The 23,972-nt window shown below is 44.5% G+C and overlaps 1 protein-coding gene across 1 annotated transcript; it reads right to left on the bottom strand.

Moving 5' to 3' along the window:
- Positions 1-365: 365 nt before the first annotated feature.
- On the bottom strand, positions 366-23,536 carry WDR88 (WD repeat domain 88). Its single transcript, XM_016220878.2, has 11 exons — positions 23,228-23,536; positions 18,497-18,607; positions 17,342-17,430; positions 16,659-16,722; positions 14,740-14,878; positions 13,344-13,473; positions 9,024-9,211; positions 7,237-7,319; positions 5,710-5,778; positions 2,567-2,659; positions 366-706 (listed from the first exon to the last, which is right to left on the bottom strand). The coding sequence occupies exons 1-11, from the start codon at positions 23,534-23,536 to the stop codon at positions 521-523; spliced, it is 1,461 nt and encodes a 486-aa protein (XP_016076364.2). The 3' UTR covers positions 366-520.
- Positions 23,537-23,972: the final 436 nt, after the last annotated feature.

Consider the following 23,972-nt stretch of genomic DNA (forward strand, 5'->3'; position numbering starts at 1 on the left):
TGGAAATTGAAAAGTCTGGGGTGGACAGCATGAAACATTCTGTGATGGAAATGCCCACCACCTGCCTGCCTAACTAGACCTTCCTCTACTCTGGGCAGGTGGCCATCCGGGAGCATTAGACAGGGAGGCACCCACAGTCTCCTCCACAGAGGCGTCCCCACACATCTTCCTCTTCATTTTACAAGCCCTTCCTCAGGGGCTGCTAGTGCCAGCCCCCGAGGTCTGCCTTACAGGGCAACTCCAGAGCCCAGAATGGGAATCCAGCTGTGTCTGGATGAACACCAGGACATAAAGCTTATAAATAGCAAGAGTGCTTCTGGAATTCACATGCACACTCGTTTTCCAAAAGAATCTAGGTTTATTCTGCCTGAAAACTAAAAGCATCCAATCCCATTCAGTAGGGTGCTGAGGAGGTAGCATGGTGGTGGGAGCCCAGCGAGGGTGTGGCCCTTGCCCCGTCTGACAGGCCCACCCAGCCAGGGAAGGGCCCCAGAGAAAGATCCCTGCAGAGCCCTGAAACCTACAGGACCCAGTGGCCACCATCTTTGCCCAGGCTGGACCCCCTTGCTGGCGAGTCGTCCTTTTCTGATGATGAGGCCTCTGCTGGCAAGCCTTTTGCTTCCATCCGGCAGAACACGCATTTGGTGACGACTTCAGAAAAGATGTCACTTTCGTAGACAGAGAAAGGCCTGTCACATTCTTCGCACTGACGTACAATATTTAAAGAGAGCAGAAAAGAGGTGCTAGTCAGAGGGGATCAGGGCATGCAATTAGAATTCTCCCACCCTATCCAAACCCCTTGGGTTAGGTCAAGGCAAGAGCTGCCTCTCCTCTCTGGGTGGAAATTGCAGGCCACTGAGACAGAATGAGCACAGGCTTCTCCCTCTCTTCCCCCAAAAAGCTGTGCAGCTCATGTCCCCTGCCAAAGGGTCCTGGGGGCAGGAGTGGTAAGCCACCTGGCAGTGAAGAGGACAGGGTGGAGGGGTCTAACCCCATCCTCTGCTCTGTGCAAAGCAGAACTATGGGGCCGAGGGGATATCTTAACTCCTTGACATCCTGGGGACGCCTCACTTTTACAGAACCATGAGAAGCAAATAAGCACAATTTCTGCACGAAGCAGGAATTTTTACTAGATGATGAAGGTGCTGAGCATCCTCCTGCATCTCAAAGCCTGTTTCTGGCCAAAGCACAGAGAGAACAGTGGCTGCAGCAGCAGAGCTCACTCACTACATCTGCTTCCCACAAATGTGAACACCACCACAGCGGGGTTCTCGGGCCACGGGCAGAGGTCTCTCAGGAGTTCCCACCACAACACAGTCCCCCCAAGACGAGCCTGTAGGGTGGCATGCCCCTGCCCTGGCACCCCAAGCCCCTTGCTTTGCCACCCTTGCCTATTTCAGTGCACTAATGCCTGCAGGAGAGATGGGCAAACCCTATATGGGGCAGGCCCTCTGGGAAATCTGGCCTCTGAGAAAACCCAGCCTTTTTTTAAAATTAAACTTTCTTTATTCTACAGTATAATTTCTCACGGCCCAACCCCAGAATGACAGCTCAGAGGAGGCAGCTCCTGCTGGCAAGTGGAGGACATGGGCAAGCACTGCTCTGTAGCTAGTCAGCTTCCAGGGCCTGAGAGTGAACTTGGCCACAATGACCATGAGAACCAGCTGGCCACAAAGCCGAGGTCCATGTGGGTCCCACCCCTCACTTCCCTACCCCATAGTGCTGTTCCCAAATTAGTCGTTCCCAGAAGCAGTGGCTCCCAGCCAGACCTTCTGAAAGGAGGTAAGTCTAGGTGACTGTGGGATTCCAAGGGAAGGAAGACTAAAGAGGGCCCAGCATAGGCTCCTCAGTCTCTTAAGGTGGCAGCCAGGTATCTGCTCCAGAGTCCTAGCAAGTCCTCTACTGCCCAGGGAGAACCTCCGTGGCCAGCCCTGGCTGAACCTGGTGAAGCAAAAGACGTGCCCACTCTACCACCAAGTTCTCTCACTAGAGAAACACAGGCACCTAAGCCCCTTCCATGGGAAATGGGGCACTGAGGGCCTGGCCAGAGGGTCTGCTGCCAGAGTGTAGGAGGCTCACACAGTGTCCAGGTGTGTGCCCAGCACTCCCTCAGGCCTCATTTCCCAGTCCCCCTCATTCACTCTACACAAATACAGACCAGGTTCACTCCTGCCTCAGGGTCTCCGCACTGGCTGTTCCCTCTGCTGGAAAGTTCTTCCCCTAAACATCACATCTCACTCCCTCAAGTGTTTGAACAAATGTCACCTTCTCAATGAGACCTATCCTATCTACCCTTTGAAAGAGAGCAACCTCCAGCACTCTCATTCCCCTTCCCTATGTTAGTTTTCTCCAAATAACTTATCACCATGTGACTAACCAAATATTTTGCTTATTTCTTTGCTTTTCTCCCCTTTTACAATTTAAGCCCCTTCAGGGCAAGGATTTCAATCTTTTTGCTCATGGTTTCATCCCCAGTTGCTGAATAAATGTTTGTTCAAAGAATAAATTAATTTGTAGTGGTAACAAATGAAAGCCTTCATTGGGCTTAATTTTACCCAATACCAACCTGTTTCACCGTTAAGCCCAGGGCCTTTTTGTACTTGATTACCAAAGGAATTTGGTCAATTTCTTCAATATTCCATAGTCTCATGGTCCTATCCTAAAAAAAGTTAAAAACAGCAAACCAGCAGTCACAAAATGGGTTCTTTAGGCTGGACAGGCCCAGGGAGGTGCATCGCAGCAGGTTCTGTTTGAACTTTGACCTGCTGAGGAGCAGAGTTAGGGCCCAACTGTCTCAGTTTCTCCAGCACCTTTCCAGCTTTTGCTCTGCAAGGCCCATGTCCCAGAAAACCCCTTTCAGGGTGCAAAAAGTCCCATTTTTCACCAATGGGTATGGAAGTTCAAAATAGGGTCTGAAAGCAAAATTTTTAAAATGCCAAATGGATATGCGTAGACGATCCACCGGCTATAGGTCCATCACTGTTTTCCACAATTTGCAGTTCACAACAATAGATCATCCATTATTGTGACTCATCCCCCGTGATGCAACTTAAGTATTCAACTCCACAGCATTGTAATCCTGAGTTTTAACAGTTTGCCTTGATTCTACCTATGGATTAACGGTTGAGCTTTGTTTCAAGATAGTGCTGGTAGAATTTTTAACATTGTGAACATCATGATCTGTTTTGTAAGAGTTAGGGTAATAAAAATGAGAACATTTGCAGGACCAATGCCAGCATGACCCAGATGTCACAAGAAAAGGAAGCTGTACGCTGTGTTTAATGACAGATAGACACTTAAAACTAGACTGGGGGCCCTGGCCAGGTGGTTCAGTTGGTTGGAGCATCGTCCAGCACACCAAAAGGTTGCAGGTTTGATTCCTGGTCAGGGCACATACCTAGGTTGCAGGATCCCTGGTTGAAGCGTGTACAGGAGGCAACCAATCAATATTTCTCTCTCTCAAATTCATTTTTTTAAAAAGAAAGAAAACTGTCTTAAAAAAACAAACAACCCCTAGAATGGGGATAGGTTACCAGAACAATATGCAGAAAATAACTGGGGATTAGGTTTGGTGGAGGAGGAAATATGAAGAGCACATATGGTGACTGAGTCTGGGATGGGACAGGCAAGTTCAAAATTATTCAGAAGTTTTCATCTTCCACCAAAATATCAATGTGGGGGGAAAAAGAAATATGAGGCATCCAATTGGAAAGGAAGTAAAATTATCTCTATTTGAAGATTACCTGACCTTGTATATAGAAAATCCTAAGGAATCCACTAAAAAACTATTAGAACTAATAAACAAGCTTGGTCAGATTGCAGGACATAAAATCAACACACAAAAATCAACTGCATTTTTATATACTTGCAGTGAACAATCTGAAAATGCAATTAAACAATTTGATTTAGCATCAAAGGGAATAACATTGCTTAGGAATAAATTTAACAAAAGAAGTGCAAAACTCACAGACCAAAATCTAAAAAATATTGTTGAAACTAAAGAAGACATAAATAAATGGAAAGATATCCCATGTTCAATGAACCAGAAAACTTAATATTGGTTAGATGGCAATACCTCCCCCCACAAAAAAATGATCTGCAGATTCAACACAATCCCTGTGAAAATCCCAGCTGACTCCTCTGGTCACTAACTGATTCTAAAATCCATATGGAAATTCAAGGGACCAAAAATAGCCAAACAACCTTGAACAAGAACTTTGCAGGGCTCATACCTCCTCATTTCGAAATGTACTGCAAAGCTACAATTATCAAGACAGGGTAGTTCAGGCACAAGATCCACAGAAACACAGATAGAAACATAGGCCCATAGACTAGAATTGAGAGCCCAGAAATAAACCCTCACATTTATGATCAATTATTTTTTACCAGGGTTCCATTTTGGAAACAGAAGTAAACATAGGGGTAAATCTTTATAACACTGGATTAGGCACTGGTTTCTTAGATCTAACACTAAAACACAAGCAACAAAATACAAAACAGATAAACTGGACTTCATCAAAATTTAAAACTATTGCGCCTCAAAGAACATGCATCCAGAAAGTGAAAATATATGTGCCAATAAGCACATGAAAAGATGTTCAACGTCATTAGTTGTCAGGGAAATGCAAATCAAAACTACAAAATACCACTTCATAACTATTAGGATTACTACACTCAAAAAGCTAAGAGTGCCCAACCGGCATGACTCAGAGGTTGAGCATCGACCTAGGATCCAGGAGGTCGAAGTTCGATTCCTGGTCAGGGCACATGCCTGGGTTGCAGGCTCGATCCCCAGTGGGGGGTGTGCAGGAGGCAGCCGATCAATGACTCTCTAATCATTGATGTTTCTCTCTCCCTCTTCCTCTCTCTCTAAAAATCAATTTTTTTAAAAAATATATCTTCATTGATTTCAGAGAGAGAGAAGGAGAGGGGGAGAGAGATAGAAACATCAATGATGAGAGAGTCATTGATTGGCTGCCTCCTTTACGCCTCCGACTGGTGATCGAGCCCGCAATCCAGGCATGTCCCCTGCCCGGGAATCGAACTTCAACCTCCTGGATCCTAGGTCGATGCTCAACCGCTGAGCCACATCCGGTTGGGCTCTAAAAATCAATTTTTTAAAAATCTTTTAAAAAAATAATACATAGGCATAGAATTTTTATGTGCTATTTACTATGGATGTTCTGTAAGGTGTGGCAGTATCCTAGGTTGGCTCTCAAGTAAGTTGGTCATGTAGGCAGTTTTGTCCAGTCTCATAGATCGAGAAACTCTCAGTCTAGAGAATGGAATGTCTCTAATAGAGGTAAGGGGCAAGGTGATTCCCCACTTCTCTGGTCCTCACACCTAGAGGACAGCCCTCTGGACATCCTGGGCTAGCCGCTATGTGCCACTGGAATGGGAATCCCAGGATGTAGCGAGGTATGGGGCCCCTTGTTGGCTCTATCTCTCACCAGTCTGGCCAGGCCCTTGCTCCAATGAAACTCCAATGCCAGTGGTGCAGAGACAGAGGCAACTCCCCACAAGAGCAGACAGAGGGACCTGCTATCCTCGTACAGGCCGCTCCCTGGATGGGATGGGATGGCCTGGCCAGGTGTGGCCCTCAGACTGAACCTGCCCCCAAAATTTTACTTGACAACAGAGTTTCTGTTATCACCAATCCTCACAGATGCAACAGAGATTTTAAGTCACTCAAAGGTTGGCCACTTTTACCTTTGAAGCAGACAGGATCCATTTCTTGTTGCTGCTAATGGCAACATCCATAACCCAGTCATTATGGCCCTGAAGAAAAATAGAGTTTTAACAAGGACCTAGAGGAAAAGCTTTTGTAAGAACAACAAAAACAAAAACAAAACAAGTAAACCCAATGTTGCTTACGTTTAAGAGTAACCAACTGTGCTTCCCTGGTTTCACCAAGGACATTTCAGGTGGAAAACAGTGTCAAGGCTTGTGATACGTGTATGTCATGGCCTTGTGCGTGTTTTTAAAGACAGCAGGATGGGGAAAGAATTATTGTATCCCTAGCTGGTACCAGAGCACCTCTCGCAGGTTTGTGCTTGCTTGCTTTGTTCTAGGGAATACTACTCAGAGCTCTGACTGGTGAGGGGGCTTTTGGCTTCAAGTGGGGGACTGTTTTCCTCAGATACAAAGGAGCTCAGAGGAGACAGATACCATTGCTGGGTCAGACATTTGATGACATCAGGGATCTGCCAGCATCCTTGTCATTCTTTGGCCTTTCCCTTATAGAAAGAGGGGAACAGTGAGGCAACACGGTTGGGTAGGACAGGGAACCGGAGAGAAGGTTAAGCTGCTGTGCATGACAAAAGGAAAGGAATCTGAAGGTGGAAGAATAGAGAGGAGAGAGGAGAAAAGTGAGCAGAACTAATAGGGGGCAAAGGGACTTAACTTTAAGCACAGGGTGCTTGAACATTCCATTTTAAGCCATTTATTTGCTGTGATGTAAACTCCTTTGCCCCTCCCAACTCAGAAAGCTCAAATAGACCGGCCTGTGGGAGCCTGAATGTTGTGGTGATCCAAGGGGACATCATCTACATTTGGTCACATGGAGCAGAGAGACCAAGACTCATGGGTGCAAGCATTCCCAGCCAAAGGTGGCCATGACATCTTAGGATCAGGGAGTATGCAGATATCTTAGGGTGGAACAGAGGCACTGAAGGAGCCCATCCAGGGACTGCTGACCTCTGGGTGCTGGCTGTGTTGGGTAATCTATTCCCTTATTATGGAGCTACTTTGAGTGGAGTCTTCTCTAACTCGCAGCCAAAAGCACCCAATTGACACCCTTCGTTTGGGAGCCTACAGCTTTCTGTGCATGCCTCATTGTGGCATTTAGCCTTCTACACAGTAATTTCTGTTGTTCTTAAACACTTTCCTATCTCTGAGTTTCTGCATTTGCTGTTCCATCTGCCTGGAATGCCTTCCCCCAAGCTCCTCACTCATCCAGTCCTTCCCTGCCATCGTTCCTCAGCTCAAAGGCCCCCTTCTCCATGAGGCCCTCCCTTCCCACCCACTATGGATTAGTCCCTGCAGTCCGTTTCTGTCACATCACCCATTGTGGTTTCTCCATTTCATTCATCACTGTTGATTTGTTTGTCCTTCCCCACAGAGGTATCAGCTCCATAGGGGACATCTAGGTCTTCTGTCTCCCCAGCATCCAGCACCCAGCATGGAATGACTAAGGAGTGAAGCTCAGATGCTCTATTCTGATGCTGGTACTGGTACCTTCAAGGAGAGCTTCCGGTAGCCTTCTCCTACATCCCAAATAGTCACACTCTTGTCAAACCCTCCAGACACGAGAAAAGATGCTGCAACACAAAATGAGAGTCTCGAGGGGTCATCTTCTCCAAGCAACTGCTTCCTCCTGTGGTGGGGTCAAAGCGGGCTGAGGCCTCGTTAGTGAGGTGCTTCATGACTCACTCTAAAGACACCCTCACCCCCCCTTCCTGGTGTTTCAACCACCCACAGTTACAGCTGATTCTCATTATTAAAGGTAGTTATTTTCTGTCAAGTCATCACAAACACTGAACTAGCAAATACTGAGCCATTGCTCCTAAGGAAAATACAGGGTTAGGTTCCTGTGAGCCTCTGGTCACATTTCCTAAACTCATCAAAAAACATAACCTTGTTTTATGTCTGTTTCTGTTTAGAGACACCTTATCTGATATATATTGTTTGTTCATTAACATTGAATTCAGGGCCATCAGTTCTGAAACTCATGCCTGAATGAAGCTTCTCTAACACGTGTGTTTCCCCCATAAAGCACATCACAGCCTTTTTGCACTTAGGAGCACTGGACAGCATTGCTAGGAGGCCGGTTTAAACAGCAAGAGCACCAACTAAAAGCTCAAATTGCAAAGCATGGCACTAAATGGACCACAAAAAGTACACGTTATGATGAGAGAGATGAAACAAGAAGGCAGCAAGTCACCTATTTCAACTTCACCTGGGAATGCGCACACAGGCTAACAAAATTTGCACTGCGCTTCACATATCCACGAGTGACCACAAAAGTGCCATGAGTATTGACTTTAGGGTTACAAATAAATGTTAGCCTGTAGGCAAGTTTATAAATAGAGAATCTGCAAATACTGATGACTGTATGCAACTCTGAAACCAGTAAAGCCAAGGAAACAAACTGGTGGGGCGCCTCATAGTGGGGTCTGACTTACACAGAGGCTGCTTCTGAAGAGGAAAAGTTATTCGGAAAAACACATTTCTCAAGTCAAACCCTGATCACGTGTGTACTGGCTGGGGTCCCCCACACACAGTCCATGAGGAGGCAGGAGTATAACCTTTGGCTCCTGTGTATCAGGTTCCTGTCATTGCCCCTGCTCACATCCATGCCCCTTCATCTGGAAATAGCTTCCCAATTTCCCTCACCTATTATCAATCCCTCTGGTTCAGAGTGTTCTTACCCTAAGCTCTAACTCTGGGGGTGGGCAAGTCACTCAGACCTGGCCAATCAGTACCTTTCATCTCCTGCTATAGTGATTGGTTCAGAGATGGGCATGCGACCCAAGCTGAGCCAATGGGAGTCTTCCATGGGACTTGTGCTGGCATCATCAGAGGGAGCTGCTTTCTCCAGAATCACTAGCAGCCAGAACCGCTGTTGGCCTGAACCACCAGAGGCCACTTTGCCTACTTGAGGAGAAATACCAATACAAGAAAGAAGCTGATCTGAGGAGCAGAGTAGAAGAGTTGGCTCCCTGACAGCACTGTCTGAGTGTCTGGACTCAGCCACACCTGAAGTGAGACCTGGACTTTCCCATTACAGGAGTTAATGAATTTCCTTTGTTGCCTAAACCACACTGAGCTGAGTTTCTGTCACTTACAAACTTGTGCCTATGAATCTCCCTCTTGACTTTTTTGTTCTTGTGGAAAATAAATCCACCCAGCAACACTGAAAATCATCTCTCTGTGCTAAGGAAAGTCCCGTGTGAATGAAGCATGAGGAACTCTGCCCCACCACTCCTGTGGGTGCAGAATTCTTCTACGTGTTTATTACTCACTGTCTCTGGCAAAGTGGCAGGAGCTCACAGACCCTTCATGGCCCTGCATCAGAGTCACACAGGCTCCACGGTTCCGAAACTCCCCTGTATGAATGTTCCATATTTTTAAGGTTTTATCCCAAGAGCTTGTACATAGGAAATGGCCACTGGAGGTAAAACAGCAGTTTGAGATTGCATTGGAATGTGCGCTGAAAACACAGAGGGAAGGGTGCAGATGTTAGCACTAGACTCCTGGAAAATCTGAAGACACACCTAAGGGGGGAAGGGTGAAGGGAGAGGGAATTGGAGCTGATGCCCTGTGACCTAATGGGCATCGCTCCTTCAATCACTGACTACCATGGTCCAGATGATAATTGCTCTATGTCACACTGTTCCAGGGTTTCTCAATCATGGCAATACAGACATTTTGTACCAAATAATTCATTGTGATAGGGAACTGTTTTGTACATTGCAATATGTTGGGCAGCATCCCTGGGCTCTACCCATTAGATGCCAGTAGCCCTCACACCTAGTTGTGACAACCAAAAATGTCTGCAGACATTGCTAAATGTCCACTGGGGTATAAAACTGCCCCCGATTGAGAACCACTGCACTATTCGGAGCTGCCTGAGGTTTGAGGAAAAGAGCAGTTAGAAAAGCTGTCAGTGGTAGTTAATGGACTAACAGCCCTTCAGGCCTGGTGCTGGGTCACACAAAGTGTGCCTCTCCTGTTCACTGTTCACCTCCTTTCACTCCAAGATGTGGACGTTTGGCTACTTCTCCCCTGCTCTCCCCCTCCACCCCCTCCCACTTACTCTTCTTCACCCCAACTGCTCTCTCTCTCTCTCTTTCTCTCTCCCTCTCTCTTTATCTGTCTTCAGTGTCATTAAAGCATATTTTAATGTTGCATATTTAATTAACATAGTTTTTGGTTATCCATTCTCAATTTTTAAATGTGTTCTTGTTTGGAGGAAAATAATCTGTCAGCATTTGCTGCTTTTTTTGTTTGTGATCCTCAAAGTATTTTTCCCATGATTCTCATCTCCTGTTATAAACAGAACTTTCAAGCAAATCTATAAACATAAATGAGCATCTCTGAGTAGCCTGAATCATAAAATCAATCATTTTACCTGAGGAAAAGGTTGAGCAAAACTGTTTTCTAGAGCTCAGGTCAGAGTTTTGGACTCTGTTTCTGTTCTTTGAAATGCACAAACCGAGCAAGATCAAAGGGGGACTAGTGTCAACTTTCCAATGGTGTCCAGGGTAAAACTTTCCAAATCCCTATGCCTATTGGGCTAAGAACCATCTCTGCATCCACACTGTCAATGGGGTTTAAACCTGGAGATGGAATAAAAATCCCTCCCCAGAATCTAGACACTGTCATTGTGGTTCAGGCCAGGGCTATCTCTATTTTTCAGGATGGATTCTCATTTCGAATAAATTCCACTTCTCATAAAAGACCATTTTTCTTAGTGCCAATCTTTGGGAAAAGTGCTTGTGTTGCACATGCATGTCTGGATTAAGATGGAGTCAATGCACTTCTCTCCATTCCTCTTGCTTAGGATGGCTAACAACCCTGGGCATTTACAGAGCAAACAGAAGACTGTGAATGGTAGAGAAAAGGCAGACCAGCTAGGGCTCTTGGGACCCAAGGAGGGCATGCTGTGAGTGCCTAGGGTTTTCTTTTTGCTACATATGTCCTGGACTGAGTACTGGAAAAGCTTGTAACAACAACAAAAAAAGAAATGGGGAACAAAAGAAAAGGCCTCCAAGTAAACTCACTCTCCCTAGCCAAAGGAAGAGCCTAACAAAACGGAACACCTTTAGACAATACCCACCTAACTCCAGCCAAATATCTTGGGGAAAACTGCAGCCCCATCCCCACCGCTGTCAGCAAAGGCCAAGACGGGAGCCTAGATTGCCACCCTTGTCAGGCTGTAATCAGATGGCCTGCTAAGGCAGAAGATTTAAGTAAGACAGTCTCATAATGTAATACTCCAAATGTCCAGGATACAACTAAAAATCACTTATCATACTAAGAGCCAGGAAAATCTCAAGATAAATGAGAAAGACAATCAATAGATGCCAACACCGAGATAACAAAGATATTAGAATTATCCGATAAGGATTTTTAAGAAGCCATCATAGCCCGGCCAGGCGTGGCTCAGCAGTTGAGCATCGACTTAGGATCCAGGAGATTGCAGTTTGATTCCGGATCGGAATCGGGGCACATGCCTGGGTTGCGGGCTCACAGCTGATCGATGACGACTCTCTCATCGTTGATGTTTCAACTCTCTCTCTCCCTCTCCCTTCCTCTCTCTGAAATCAATAAATATATATATATATTTAAAAAGCCATCATAAAAATGTATTGATAGGCCTTGGCCAGTGTGGTTCAGTGGTAGAGTATGGGCCCTCACACCAAAAGGTCTTGGGTTCGATTACTGGTCAAGTGCACATACCTGGGTTGCAGGTTCGTTCCCAGCCCTGGTCGGGGCACGTGTGGGAGGCAACCGATTGATATGTCTCTCTCACACAGATGTTTCTCTCTCTCCCCCGCTCTCTCCCTTCCAACTTCTCTAAAAATCAATGGAAAATATATCCTCGGGATTAGACAACAACAAATTTAAAAGAAAAAATGCTTTGATGGGCCCTAGCTAGGTACTTCAGTTGGTTAGAGTGTCATCCTGTGCACCGAAAGGTTGTGGGTTCGATTCCTGGTCAGGACACATACCTAGGTTGCGTGTTTGATCCCTGGTCAGGGCACATGTGAGAGGCAACTGACTGATGTTTCTCTCTCTTGCTCTCCCTTCCTCTCTCTCTAAAAATCAATTTAAAAAACATATCCTCTGGTGAAGATAAAAATAAAATATAATTTTTTTAAATGCATTGATGGACAATTACAATCATGTTTGGAACAAACAAAAAGATAGAACTCCTCAGCCAAAAAGAAAATATAAAGAATGATCAAATGGAAATTTCAGAACTAAAAAATACAGCAACCAAAATAAAAAACTCAGTGGGGAGGACAGAGGAAATCATTTGCGACTATAAAGGCAGACAATATAAATTAACCTATCCAAAAAATAGATTGGGGGGAAAAAACCAGAACCTCAGGAACCTGGGGACTATAACAAAATATCTAAGCATTTGTTTCATCAGAGTTTCGGAAGGAGAAAGAGGGTGGGGATGAAAAAGTAATCAAAGAAATTACATCTGAAATTTTACCAAATTTGGCAAAAGACATAAACCTATAGATCCCAAAAGCTATGTCATTCCAAATAGGATAAATTCAAAGAAATCTACACCCAGACACATCATAATTAAACTTTTGAAAAGTGAAGATAAAGAAAAAATCTTGAAAGCAGTGAGAGAGAAATTACGCCTCACCTAGAAGGGAAAAACAATTTGAATGACAGTGGATTTCTTATCAGAAACCACGGAGGCCAGAGAAAGTGACATGACAGTTTTTAAATGCTGAAAGAAAGAAAAAAACTTGTCAACCCAGATTTCTATATCCAGCAAAAATGTCCTTCAGGATGAAGAGGAAATCAAAACATTTTCATTATTTTTATTTTTTTTTAAAATATATCTTTATTGATTTCAGAGAGAGGAAAGGAGAGGGAGAGAGAGAGAAAAAAACATCAATGATGAGAGAGTGATTGATCAGCTGCCTCCTGCATGCCCCCGACTGGGGATGGAGCCCGCAACCTGGGCATGTGCTCTGACCAGGAATCAAACCCCGATCACCTGGATCCTAGGTCAACACTCAACCGCTGAGCCACACCTGGCCGGGCAAGACATTTTCAAATGAAAGGAAACTACGAGAATGTTTGGCCTCAGACCTACCCTAAAAGAATGGCTAAAGGAAGTTTTTCCAAACAGAAAGCAAGCAGTAAAAGAAAGAAACTTGGAACATCAGAAAAAAAGACAGAACATAGTAAGCAAAATATGGTTAAATACAGTAGTTTCCTTCTCTTGAGTTTTCTAATTTATGTTTGACAGTTGAAGCATATATATATATATATATGACAAAGAATTTGTTTACTCCTTGGAAACTTCAAGATCAGTTGAGATTATGTTGGCTCACATTGAAACAAATGTACCTGAGGCCTGTCCCAGCCCAAAGGCCACAAGTGATGGTTTCCCCAGCCTTCCCTCCTCCTTCCCTTTTCCCCTCTCCAACCTCCTCATAGTACCCACGACCAAGCTGGAGATGCCCAACATGGATGCTGGCTAACAAGCCGAAAGTGTGCAGGCCAAATCCAGGAGGGCATGGATGGGAATCCTGCCCACTTCCCTGATACAAGATGCTGCCCGGCTTCCTGGGGCCCCTCCTCACTTGGTGATGGTAAACAGCGTGGCCTGGGATGTAACATCCCAGATCTTGATGCTCCTGTCCAATGATACGGAAGCCACCTTCTGGCTATCAGGGTCAAAGCGGCAAGCTGTGACCGATCTTTTGTGGTGATCTGAGGCACAGGGAAAGGGTCTTGTTATGCACGTTTCATGTTCCAAGCCACATGCTTCTCAAGGCCCAGAGGCTCATACTACTCCCCCAGACAATGACAATATTCCAGAAGCACAATTCCAGTTTTCACAAGGGACTAGTCACTCACACATCCCTTAGTGCCTACCACATATGCCAGGCTTTGAACAAGGAGCACGGCCGATCCACTCCCTGTCCCAGCAGAGCTCCCAGTCTGATGGGGATTCACCCTTGAGTGGGCAATGCCCCACAGTATGCCAGGGGCCCTGAAAGGAGGGTGAGGTACCTCACAGCTCCTGGCAAGGTACCTCACAGCTCCTGGCCCAGCCTGGGGCAGCCCTGAGAAGTAGAGGAAGGGCCCAAAAGTTATCAAGGGCAGGAGGGCAGGAAGAGTGCTCCAGGCAGAAGGAACAGCATGAGCAAAGGTCTGGAGGTGGGACAGCACATGGAGAAGTGTGGTGAGCAGCTAAAACCTGGAGAGTGAGGAGAGGTAGAGTAGGATGTGATACATTAAGGGAAACATACAAGCCATGGGGCATTGCACATATCATGGTTCCATATTGATAAAAATAGACATAAAGCACATATGGGAAGTAGCACTGTGTGTACAAACACACACAAATATGCACACACACACAGGGTTCAGGAAGGCCACCCAGCAACATATTTTTTATAATAGGTATCTCTGGGGAGGAGACAGGACCGGTACAGGAGTCTTCAACTTTTGACTTTACACACCAAATTTTTTTACAAAGATTATGTATTTTTTAACCTTTATTTTGCTATAACTGTCAACTGACATGTAATTACAAGGATAACACAAAGAGAGCCTGTATGCCCAGTTTTCCCCAGTGGTAGCATCTTGCAGAATGATATATCACAACCAGGAAAGTGACATAAATGATTATTATTTTAATATTTAGAAAATACAGATAAAAATATTAAGAAGGCTGAGCCTCCACTCAATAAAAAGTTGGGCTTTAAATGTCCACATGAGGTTGGAGCAGAACATTGTTTCATTAAATTACGAGCACAAGACTGAACGAAAAATGTTAACTGATGACCAGTCTTGGTATTAACAGCCAGTGTTTTTATCAATCAGTGTCCCACCTTTAATTATATGACTCATATCATTACAGTTTCACCAAATAGAGCAATCAAAAGTCAGTCAAGTGACAAGCAGCTGTTGCCATGGCTGACAGAACAGAACAGGGAGCCCATGCAAACTCACCTTTTTTTTCAAACTCACCTTTGATGTGTATCAGAATCTTGGCGTTTAGGGCATCAGTTAAACAGATTCCGTGATCCACATCTAAGCCTGCGACCACATATTTACCATCAGGAGAAAAGTTACAGGCGGTTATGAGGTTTTCATGCCCGATCTTCCACTGAAATAGGGCAACGATCAAAAGGTTGTTCTCTCTCTAGCCCAGCTGTTCAGTAGAGCTTTCTGTGATGATGGAAATGTTCCATCTACGTGCTGTCCAATATCCTAGCCACTGGCCACATGTGGCCATTGAGTGCTTGTAGTAGGCTAGTGCAAATAAGAAACTGAATTTTTAAGTTCGCTTGGTTTTAATCAATTCATTTAATCAATAAATGTAATTAATTAATCTGTGTCCAGATTAATTATGATGAACAAGGGTAGGGACAGTACCCAGCAGAACTGGCAGCAAGGTTCGAGTAATGGCCAACTTTACCCCTATGCATTTTGGTAAAGAAGTGAAAGAAAGCATCCAAGATAGAAAAACTGGCTGGAGACAAGAACAGGAAATTTACGAGAGAAGAAATAAACATTTGGGAAAATGTTTAAAGATCAACACCAATCTCATTTTTCACCTACAAAATTGGTTAATTTTTTTTTTTAATTATGTTACCTGGCATGTGAGGGTGAGAGATAGTGGGCTCTCCTCCAGTGCCTAAGGTATAAGTTAGAACAGATTTCTGGAGGACAGTTTTAAAAGCCCCATGTTTCTATACCAAATTAGTAATAAAATCCAGCTACATATCCAAAAATATATTGCTGCATATGTATAAAACTTATATGCAAACTTTCCTCATTGTGGCATTGTTTATAATAAAAGTGAAAGCAGCCTTAATGTCCTGAAACAGGGAATGGTGAAACCAGCATGATCTATTTGTCCGATGGATCCCACACACCCATTAAAAAACATGATGTTGAGCCCAGCCAGCGTGGCTCAGCAGTCAAGCATCAACCTATGATCCAGGAGATCGAGGTTCGATTCCTAGTCAATGACGGGATTATAGGCTCGATCCCCGGTGGGGGGCGTGCAGGAGGCAGCCGATCAATGACTCTCTCATCATTGATGTTTCTATCTCTCTCTCTCCCTCTCCCTTCCTCTCTCTGAAATCAAAAAAGACATATTTTTTTAAAAATAATAATCATAATACGATGTAGATGTGTACTGAAATGATACTATGTTGCTAACAGAAAATACTTGTCTGGGTTAATATGTAAATGTAGGAAATGAGACAGCAAGATGTTAACTATAATCTCTGGGGGTTTTAAAGTGTTTGATTTTGTTTTTTCTAATCTTGGCTTTTCTTTCTTAAAAAAACTTTACAATGAATGTAAATTGATCTTTGCACTAAGAGAAAGACTGTTTTTTTAAGGAGACAAAAGAGGAGGAAGGGAGAGGGGAGGTGATCTGCTAGGGAAGGACATCAGGGAAGGGACGGGAGACCCTGAAGAGATGCCTGAGAAGGGCCAGGGCTGCTGGGCACTGAGCAGGAGAGAGAGGGGACCTCAGGGTGGTTTGGATGGATGGGTGGTGGCCCCTCCAAGATGAACAGATTGCGAAGGGCCAGAACCCTTATGCTTAGGCCAGGGGGCCTTTTCCTGGCCTCAGCGCTACTTCCTGCCTCATCAAATCCAGACACCTCACAGGGGAGAGCCTCTCTCCCTCAGTCTGAAATGCCATGACCCCTTACCTTAACCCCCACCCCATCCCACTTCTTTCCATGTATCCATCCTTCAAGAAGAAGCCCTTCTCCCAATGCCCCCACTTCATCATCTTGGGTCCCTGAGAAAATTCTCTTTTCCTGGAAGTCTGATTTCTCTTGCCACCCCACACCAAGCCCAGGGCCCTCTAAGGCCCAGTGCAGACCCCGGGCTGAGGCATCTCCACTGGGGCGGGGCATGCTTACCAGCAGCTTGCCTGTTTCAAGGTCCCAAGTCCTCAGAGTTTTATCATAGGCTGATGCAGTAATTCTGGAATAACATGACGAGAAAGGGTCTTTATGGCAGAGACAGTTATGCATATGGTTTCCTCAAGGAAAATTTTGATAATTTAAGACCAAGATTGCAAATAATACCAGAATCTCTCTAAAGATGCTCCATGACCACCACCCACTCACCCCCCCGTCCTGCCCTGGAGAGCAGTGGGTTCTCACTGAGCACAGAGAGAACCTAACACAAAAGCAGGCCAGCACCACTCTCTTCCTTACTCCCTCAGCCGTCTAAATCTGTTCTCTCATGTTTAGGGCGTTAAAGGTATCATCTCTTCTGTTCCATAACTGACCATCTTCTTCTAAGGCAATATCTACAGCTCACAAGGATCAGTCACTTCTGCTCACATGTCTAATTTTTAACAGAAAAAATACTTTCATAGGCAGCTCATTTCACTCTAAAATGTTTTATTGTACATTTAGTAAAATTTAAAAAATGTACCTTTGTCTTGTTATATTGCATGTTTCTGTGGCAATCTTTGTCCACTATATAAGATAAATTTCCATGAAAGTTAAATTCTCATATTGTTTTTACTCAACTGTCCCTGGTGTGCCTCTTCACTCTCGCTGTTCCTGACCAGTGTAAAGGAAAGAAAGGTCACCTTCTGCTGTCAGCCGTGACACTGCACTCTAAAACAGGAGCTTCGGGCCGATGCTCAAAATCCCGGATAATAGATCCATCCACGGCATCCTCAAATCAACAGGAGAGATGGACAGGGAGCGAGAGGTCATAGAGGCACTGACTGAAGTTGTGGATTGAGTTCAATCAGCTTGTTGGGAACAGTAAAGCATGAGAATCACATGGTCCTATGACTCTCATCCATCTCAAAAGGGTCACAGAGCTAGTGGGTCCCAAATGTGGGGCCTGAATCACTTGGATGGTTCCCAAACCCTCCTGTTCAGTCTGCGTGGCCTTGGTACCCACCAATGACACAAAAGATGCTCCTCCAAACTATCTTCCACCTGGTTACCTGAACCAGAACCCAGGAACCAGGCTTGACTTGTTCCACCCTGTCCCTCTCCTGCCCCTGAAGCCAGAGGAGATTACAAAACTCAGAGCTGACTGTCTTCCACCATGAGCCCAGCTCCAGCCACACAGTCATCAGTGGCCTGGCCCCTAAGGAACATTGCCATCCCCCAGCCCTGCTCCTGTCTGACCAGCAATGCCGCTAAACAGGCCTGCCAGGGTCTGCTGGCTATGTCCAGGAGGTTTTGGAAGAGCTCTTGGTGACCACCTCTCTGCAACCTTGTCTGACCATCACACCCATTCCTCGTTCCCTTGCTTCCTGCACTAATCTCAGGTCTGCCTCTCCCAACCTCTTCTCACAAACAGGTCCCAGGCCTGGTCACTTTTCTGTCCTCTGTGGCCAGCAAGGCTTGGCTATACCATCTCTGTGGATAGAACTCAATTTCCCAAATGAGAAGGAGACCCAAAGAAATGGCACGGCTCAGATACCCCTGGTAGGCTCTAGGAACAAAAAAGGTGAGGCACTCCCAGTCCAGTGGTCTCTATCCCCTGCTCCCACTGTTTCCAAACCAACAGCCTAACAGCAGCTACATTAACTCATCTCTCGCCAGTGGCTTGACACTCATGTGAGCCCTTCACTTTGCTTCTCCTTCTTAGACTTGGCTCAAAAAGGCCTCTCCAAATCCTTGTGACCCTTGAGAGCCTGGAAACTCAGTACTGGGGAACTCTCCACAAGAGTTGACATAAACCTACAGGATGTTTTGGTTCCAACTAACATGGGGCCACCTACCCACAGCTTCACGGTGCAGTCAAAGGAGCCACTGAGGAGCTTTGTGTCGTCCACACAAAAGTGACAAGAACTCACAAGGTGTTGGTGTCCACTCAGAATTTGAAATGGAATCTGAAAAAAAAGATGGACTGAATAAGTTCAGCAGGTTGCAGAATACAAGCTCAGTATTTAAAATATCAGTTGTATTTCTATACATTTGCAATAAACAATCTAGAAAAAGTTAAGAAAAAAATCCATTTATAAAAGCACCAAAATAGGAATAAATTTAACAAAAAAGTGTAAAACTTATACTCTGAAAATTGCAAAACATTGTTGAAAGAGATTTTAAAAGACCTAAATAAATGAGCAAACATCCTTTGTTCATGGATTAGCAGACTTACTATTGTTAAGATGAAAATGTCCTTAAAAATGATTTACAGATTCAACACTATCTCATCAAAATCCCAGCTGAAATTGACAAGCTGATCCTAAAATTTATATGGAAATTCGAAAGAAGCAGGATAGCCAAAACAATCTGGAAAAAGAACAAAGGTGGTCCTGGCTGATGAGAGGCAATGATCGGCTGCCTCCTGCATGCCCCATACTGGGAACTGAGCCCACAACCTGGGCCAGGCAGCTGGGCCCACATCACCCAGCAAGTGGTTATTTGAAAGTGGATTTGGATTAACTATAAATATATATTGCAAACTCATGGGCAATCACTAAAAAAAAGTAAAAACAAAAAGGAACAACAAAAAAAACACCATATCTGATATGCTCAAAAAGGAGAGAAAATGGAATCACATAGAATGCTCTATTAGAACCATAAAAAAACAGAAGAAGAATGGAAGTAAAAATAAGAACAAAAATCAACAAATAGAAAATAGTAACAAATATAGTGTATATTAACCCAGCTATATCAATAATCATGTTGACTATTGAAATCCACAAATTAAAAGGCAGGGATCATTAAAATCAACCAAAGAACAAGATCTAACAATATCTTGTCTACAAGAAACCCACTTCAGGTATAAAGACACATATAGATTAAAACTAAATGGATGGAGGCCCCAGCTAAGTGGTTCAGTTGGTTGGAGCACTGTCTGAAACACCAAAAAGGTTGCGGTTTTGATCCCCGGTTGGGGCATGTATGGGAGGCAACTGATCCATGTTTCTCCTCTCCCTCTCTCTTCCTCTCTCCTCCTCCCTCATCTCTCTCTCAAATCAATAAAAAAGTGTCCTCAGGAGAGGATTAAAAAAAAAAAGTCCAGCCAGTGTAGCTCAGCTGTTGAACATTGACCTAGGATCCAGGAGATTGTGGTTCGATTCCCAGTCAGGGCACATGCCCGGGCTTCGGGCTCGATCCCCAGTCGGGGGCGTGCAGGAGGCAGCCGATCAATGACTCTCTCATCACTGATGTTTCTATCTCTCTCTCCCCCTCTCCTTTCCTCTCTCTGAAATCAATAAAGATATATTTTTAAAAAACAAATAAATGAATATAATGGACATCTACAGACTACTTCATCCAACAACAGCAGAATACACATTCTTTTCAAACTCATATGGAGCATTTACCAAAATAGACCATATTCTAGGCCACAAAACACACCTTAACAAATTTAAAAGAACATAAATCATACACTGTCTGTTCTCAGAACACAATGGAATTAAACTAGAAATCAATGACAGAAAGATGGTTGGAATGTCAAAATACATGGAGACTCAACAACACATTTAGAAATAACACAGTTCAAAAAAAGAAATCTCAGGAAAAAATTTTAAAATATTTTCAACTAAACAAAAATAAAAATACAACTTATCAGAATTTGTGAAATGCAGTGAAAAGAGTGGTTAAAGGGAAATTTATATCATTGAGTTCATATATTAAAAAAGAAGATCTAAAATTAATTACCTAAACTTCCACCCTAGAAAAATAGAAAAATAAAAATAAATTAAATTCAAAGTAAGAAGAAGAAAAGAAATAAGGAATAGAGCATAAATCAATGGAACTGAAAACAGAAAATCAATAGAGAAAATCAATGAACCCAAAAGCTGGTCTTTTTTTTTTTAATATAACTTCATTGATTTCACAAAGAGGAAGGAGAGGGAGAGAGAGAGACTGAAACATCAATGATAAGAGAGGGTCATTGATCGGCTGCCTCCTGCATGCCCCCCAGCAGGGATCAAGCCCTCATCCTGGGCATGTGCCCTGACCAGGAATCAAACCACAGTCTTCTGGATAATAGGTCGATGCTCAACCGCTAAGCCATGCGGTCTGGGCCAAAAGCTGGTCTTTCAAAAGGTCAATAAAATTGATAAGCGTCTAGCCAGGATAACAGAAAAAAAACAGAGAGGCCACAAATTACTAATATCAGAACTAAAACAGCCCGACTGGCATGGCTCAGCAGTTGAGCATGGATATGATCCAGGAGATCACAGTTTAATTCCCCGTCAGGGCACACGCCAGAAATAAAACAGATATCACCACAGATGCTATGGACATTAAAAGATAATCAAAGAATATCATAAACAACTCCATTCCCACAAATTTGATAGCTTGAAATACAACTGGCTAGATTCAAATTTGAAATGAAATGGACTAATTCCCTGAAAGACACAATTTGCCAAAACCCACATGAAAAGAAATAGATAATTTGAAAAGGCTTTTATCTATTAAAGAAACTGAACCACTAATTAATAACCTTTTAAAACAGAAAGCACCAGGCCCAGGTGGGTTCACTGGTAAATTCTACCAAATGTTTAAGGAATAAATTATACCAGTTTTCTACAATCTCTTTCAGAGGATAGAAGCAGAGGGAATACTTCATAAGTCATTCTGCGAGGCTACCTAGCATTACCAAAATACCAAAACCAGACAATGACATTACCAGTATCTCTCATGAACACAAATGCAAAAATCCTCACCAAATATTAGCAAACAGAATCCAACAATGCATAGAAAAAATTATACATCATGATCAAGTGAAGGTTATCTCAGGTATGAAAGACCAGTTCAATATTCAAAAATAAATTAATGTAATCCATCACATCAATAGGCTAAAAAAGAAACTCATGCGATCATATCAATAGGTACAGAAAAAGCATTTGACAAAAATCCAACACCCATTCATTATAAAAAATGCTCAGCAAACTAGAGGGGAGCTTCTTAACTTGACAAATAAATACCTACAATAAACCTTCAACTAACATAATACTTAATGGTGAGAAACTCCAAAGCTTTCCCACTAAGACCAGTACAAGGCAAAGGTGTTCTCTCTTACTACTCCTTTCCAACCTTGTATCAGAAGTTCTAGCTCATGCAGTAAGATAAGGAAATTACAAGTATAAGATTGGGAAAGAAGAAGAAATAAAACTGTCTTAGTTTGCAGATGACATTATCACCGATATACGAAATCCAAAAGAATCAATGAAACACTTCTGGAACTAATAGTGATTATAGCAAGACTGCAGGATACAAGGTTAATATACAGAAGGTTAATCACTTTCCTGTATACTAGCAATGAACAAGTGGAATTTTAACTTTAAAACACAGTATCATTTGCACTAGCACCAAAAAATTAAATAGTTAGGTGCGTATCTCACAAAATATGTAGACGATCTATACAAGGAAAACTACAAAACTCTGATGAATAAAATCAAAGAGCTAAATAAACAGAGATATTCCATGTTCATGGACAGAAAAACTCAATATTGTAAAGATGTCAGTTCTCCCCACCTAATCTATGGATTCAGTGCCATCCCAATTAAAACCCCATTGAGTTATTTTGTGTTTATTGACAAACTGATTCTAAAATTTGGAGAGGCAAAGAACAGCTATTGAAGGAGAACAAAGGTGAACTAATGACACTACCTGACCTCAAGACTTACTATAAAGCAACAAAAATCAAGACAGCATGGTATTTGTGGAAGAACAGACAGATAAATCAATGGACAGGTGAGGTTATATTTCTTTCCAACCTTTCATTGACCTTGACCATCTCTTTCCATGAGAGCACTTCAGTCTCTCTTCCGCCCAGGGAGGTTTTCTTCATTGTTTTCCTCCTGTGTTTCTTTCCTCCCCCCTCTCCTACACCTCTCATGTATATTGGCTCTTCTGGGTCGCTCCTGTGTGCCCTTTATCTTTTCTCTCGTTTTTGTTCCTTTCTATTTTTTTCTCTGAGTTCTCAAAGAACCCCCCGAGCTTGCTTTCTGACTTCCTGTCCCAGTTCTCCCTCTGACGTTAGAGCCTTCACGGAGGATTTGGGTTTGGAAATCCTCTTTTTCATCCCCAGGAATTTTCTCTGCTCACAGATTATTTCCTCTTTCCAGCTGCCTGTTTTTGCTTTATCAAGGCAACGTCTCTCAGGTATCACCGAGAATACAGAGCAGTGTTGTTAGGTTTTTGTGTTTTTATTTTATTATTGCTACTCTAAGTTTTCTGTTGCTGCTGGTGTTCTGTTTAACAGGTGGGGAGGGCCCCTTCACCCACCCTGGGGTATGCACTTGGGAGTGTCACCTTGGGGATATTTAGAGGCTCAGCTGGAGACCACAGGGTCTAGGTTGGGTCAGGGCAGCTGCTTTGAAACACTGTCCTCACTGCCCACCCCCTTCCCAGGATAGTCCTGTTTCCCCAGCGACTGCGGGGGGAGGGGGGAGCCCTGGGCCACCTGTGGCCACTTCTGAGCCTTGGCCCACTAGATGCTCCTCGGGCAGGGGACAAACCGCCACCCCTCCCCGGAGAGCAGTTCTAACCTTGGAGAGGGGCTCCTGGTCGCCCCAGAACTTCTTTTCAGGCATCGGGTGCTTCTCAGGCAGTCTCTGCTCCATGGCCAGCGGGTTGAGGGAGGACAGCAGCCCGCCCCGCCGTATGTCCAAGAGCGACATCTTGAAGTAGCCCACGGCCCTGGCCAGGGTCGCCCAGGACAGCCTGCTGCGCTGGGCTGTGTCGTCCGAGTCTGGGTCCACCGGCGGCCGCACGCTCCTCTCCGGGGGCGGTGTCTTCTTCCTGCCCTTGGCCCGGTGTCTGGGGGAACTGGAGACCCTCGGTGGCTGGGAGGCCATCTCGGCACCCTGCCTACCAGCGGCCGGCAGCCGGGCCTGGCTGCAAACGGTGGCCTCCCGCGCGCGCCCCCGCGCGCAGCCCTGGGTCCGACACGCCCCCGCCCAGGAGCCCCGCGAGCTCGCTGCCTCCTCCGCGCATAACGAGGTTACCCTCAGAGAGACGGGCTTGGAGGTCTGGGCACGAAAGGAGCAAGGCGACGAGTGCAAAACCGGCGGCCCCGTTCGGTCTCCCCGGCGCCCTCTCCCGGGACCATCTCCGCGCGCCCCCCGTCTCTGTTGGGCTCTCGGCCACCCCACTTTATGTCAACCACGGAGAAATGGTCATTCAGAAATGGCTCTGGGTGAATTAAAATGGAGTTGTTAGGGGCAGGTACACACCATATGTAAGAGCGTGAGGGAAATATCTGTCCCAATGCCGATGAAAGTAACGGACAAA

The sequence above is a fragment of the Miniopterus natalensis genome, chromosome 18 (genome assembly GCF_054644295.1).
Source record: "Miniopterus natalensis isolate mMinNat1 chromosome 18, mMinNat1.hap1, whole genome shotgun sequence".
In the NCBI taxonomy this organism is placed as follows: domain Eukaryota; kingdom Metazoa; phylum Chordata; class Mammalia; order Chiroptera; family Miniopteridae; genus Miniopterus; species Miniopterus natalensis.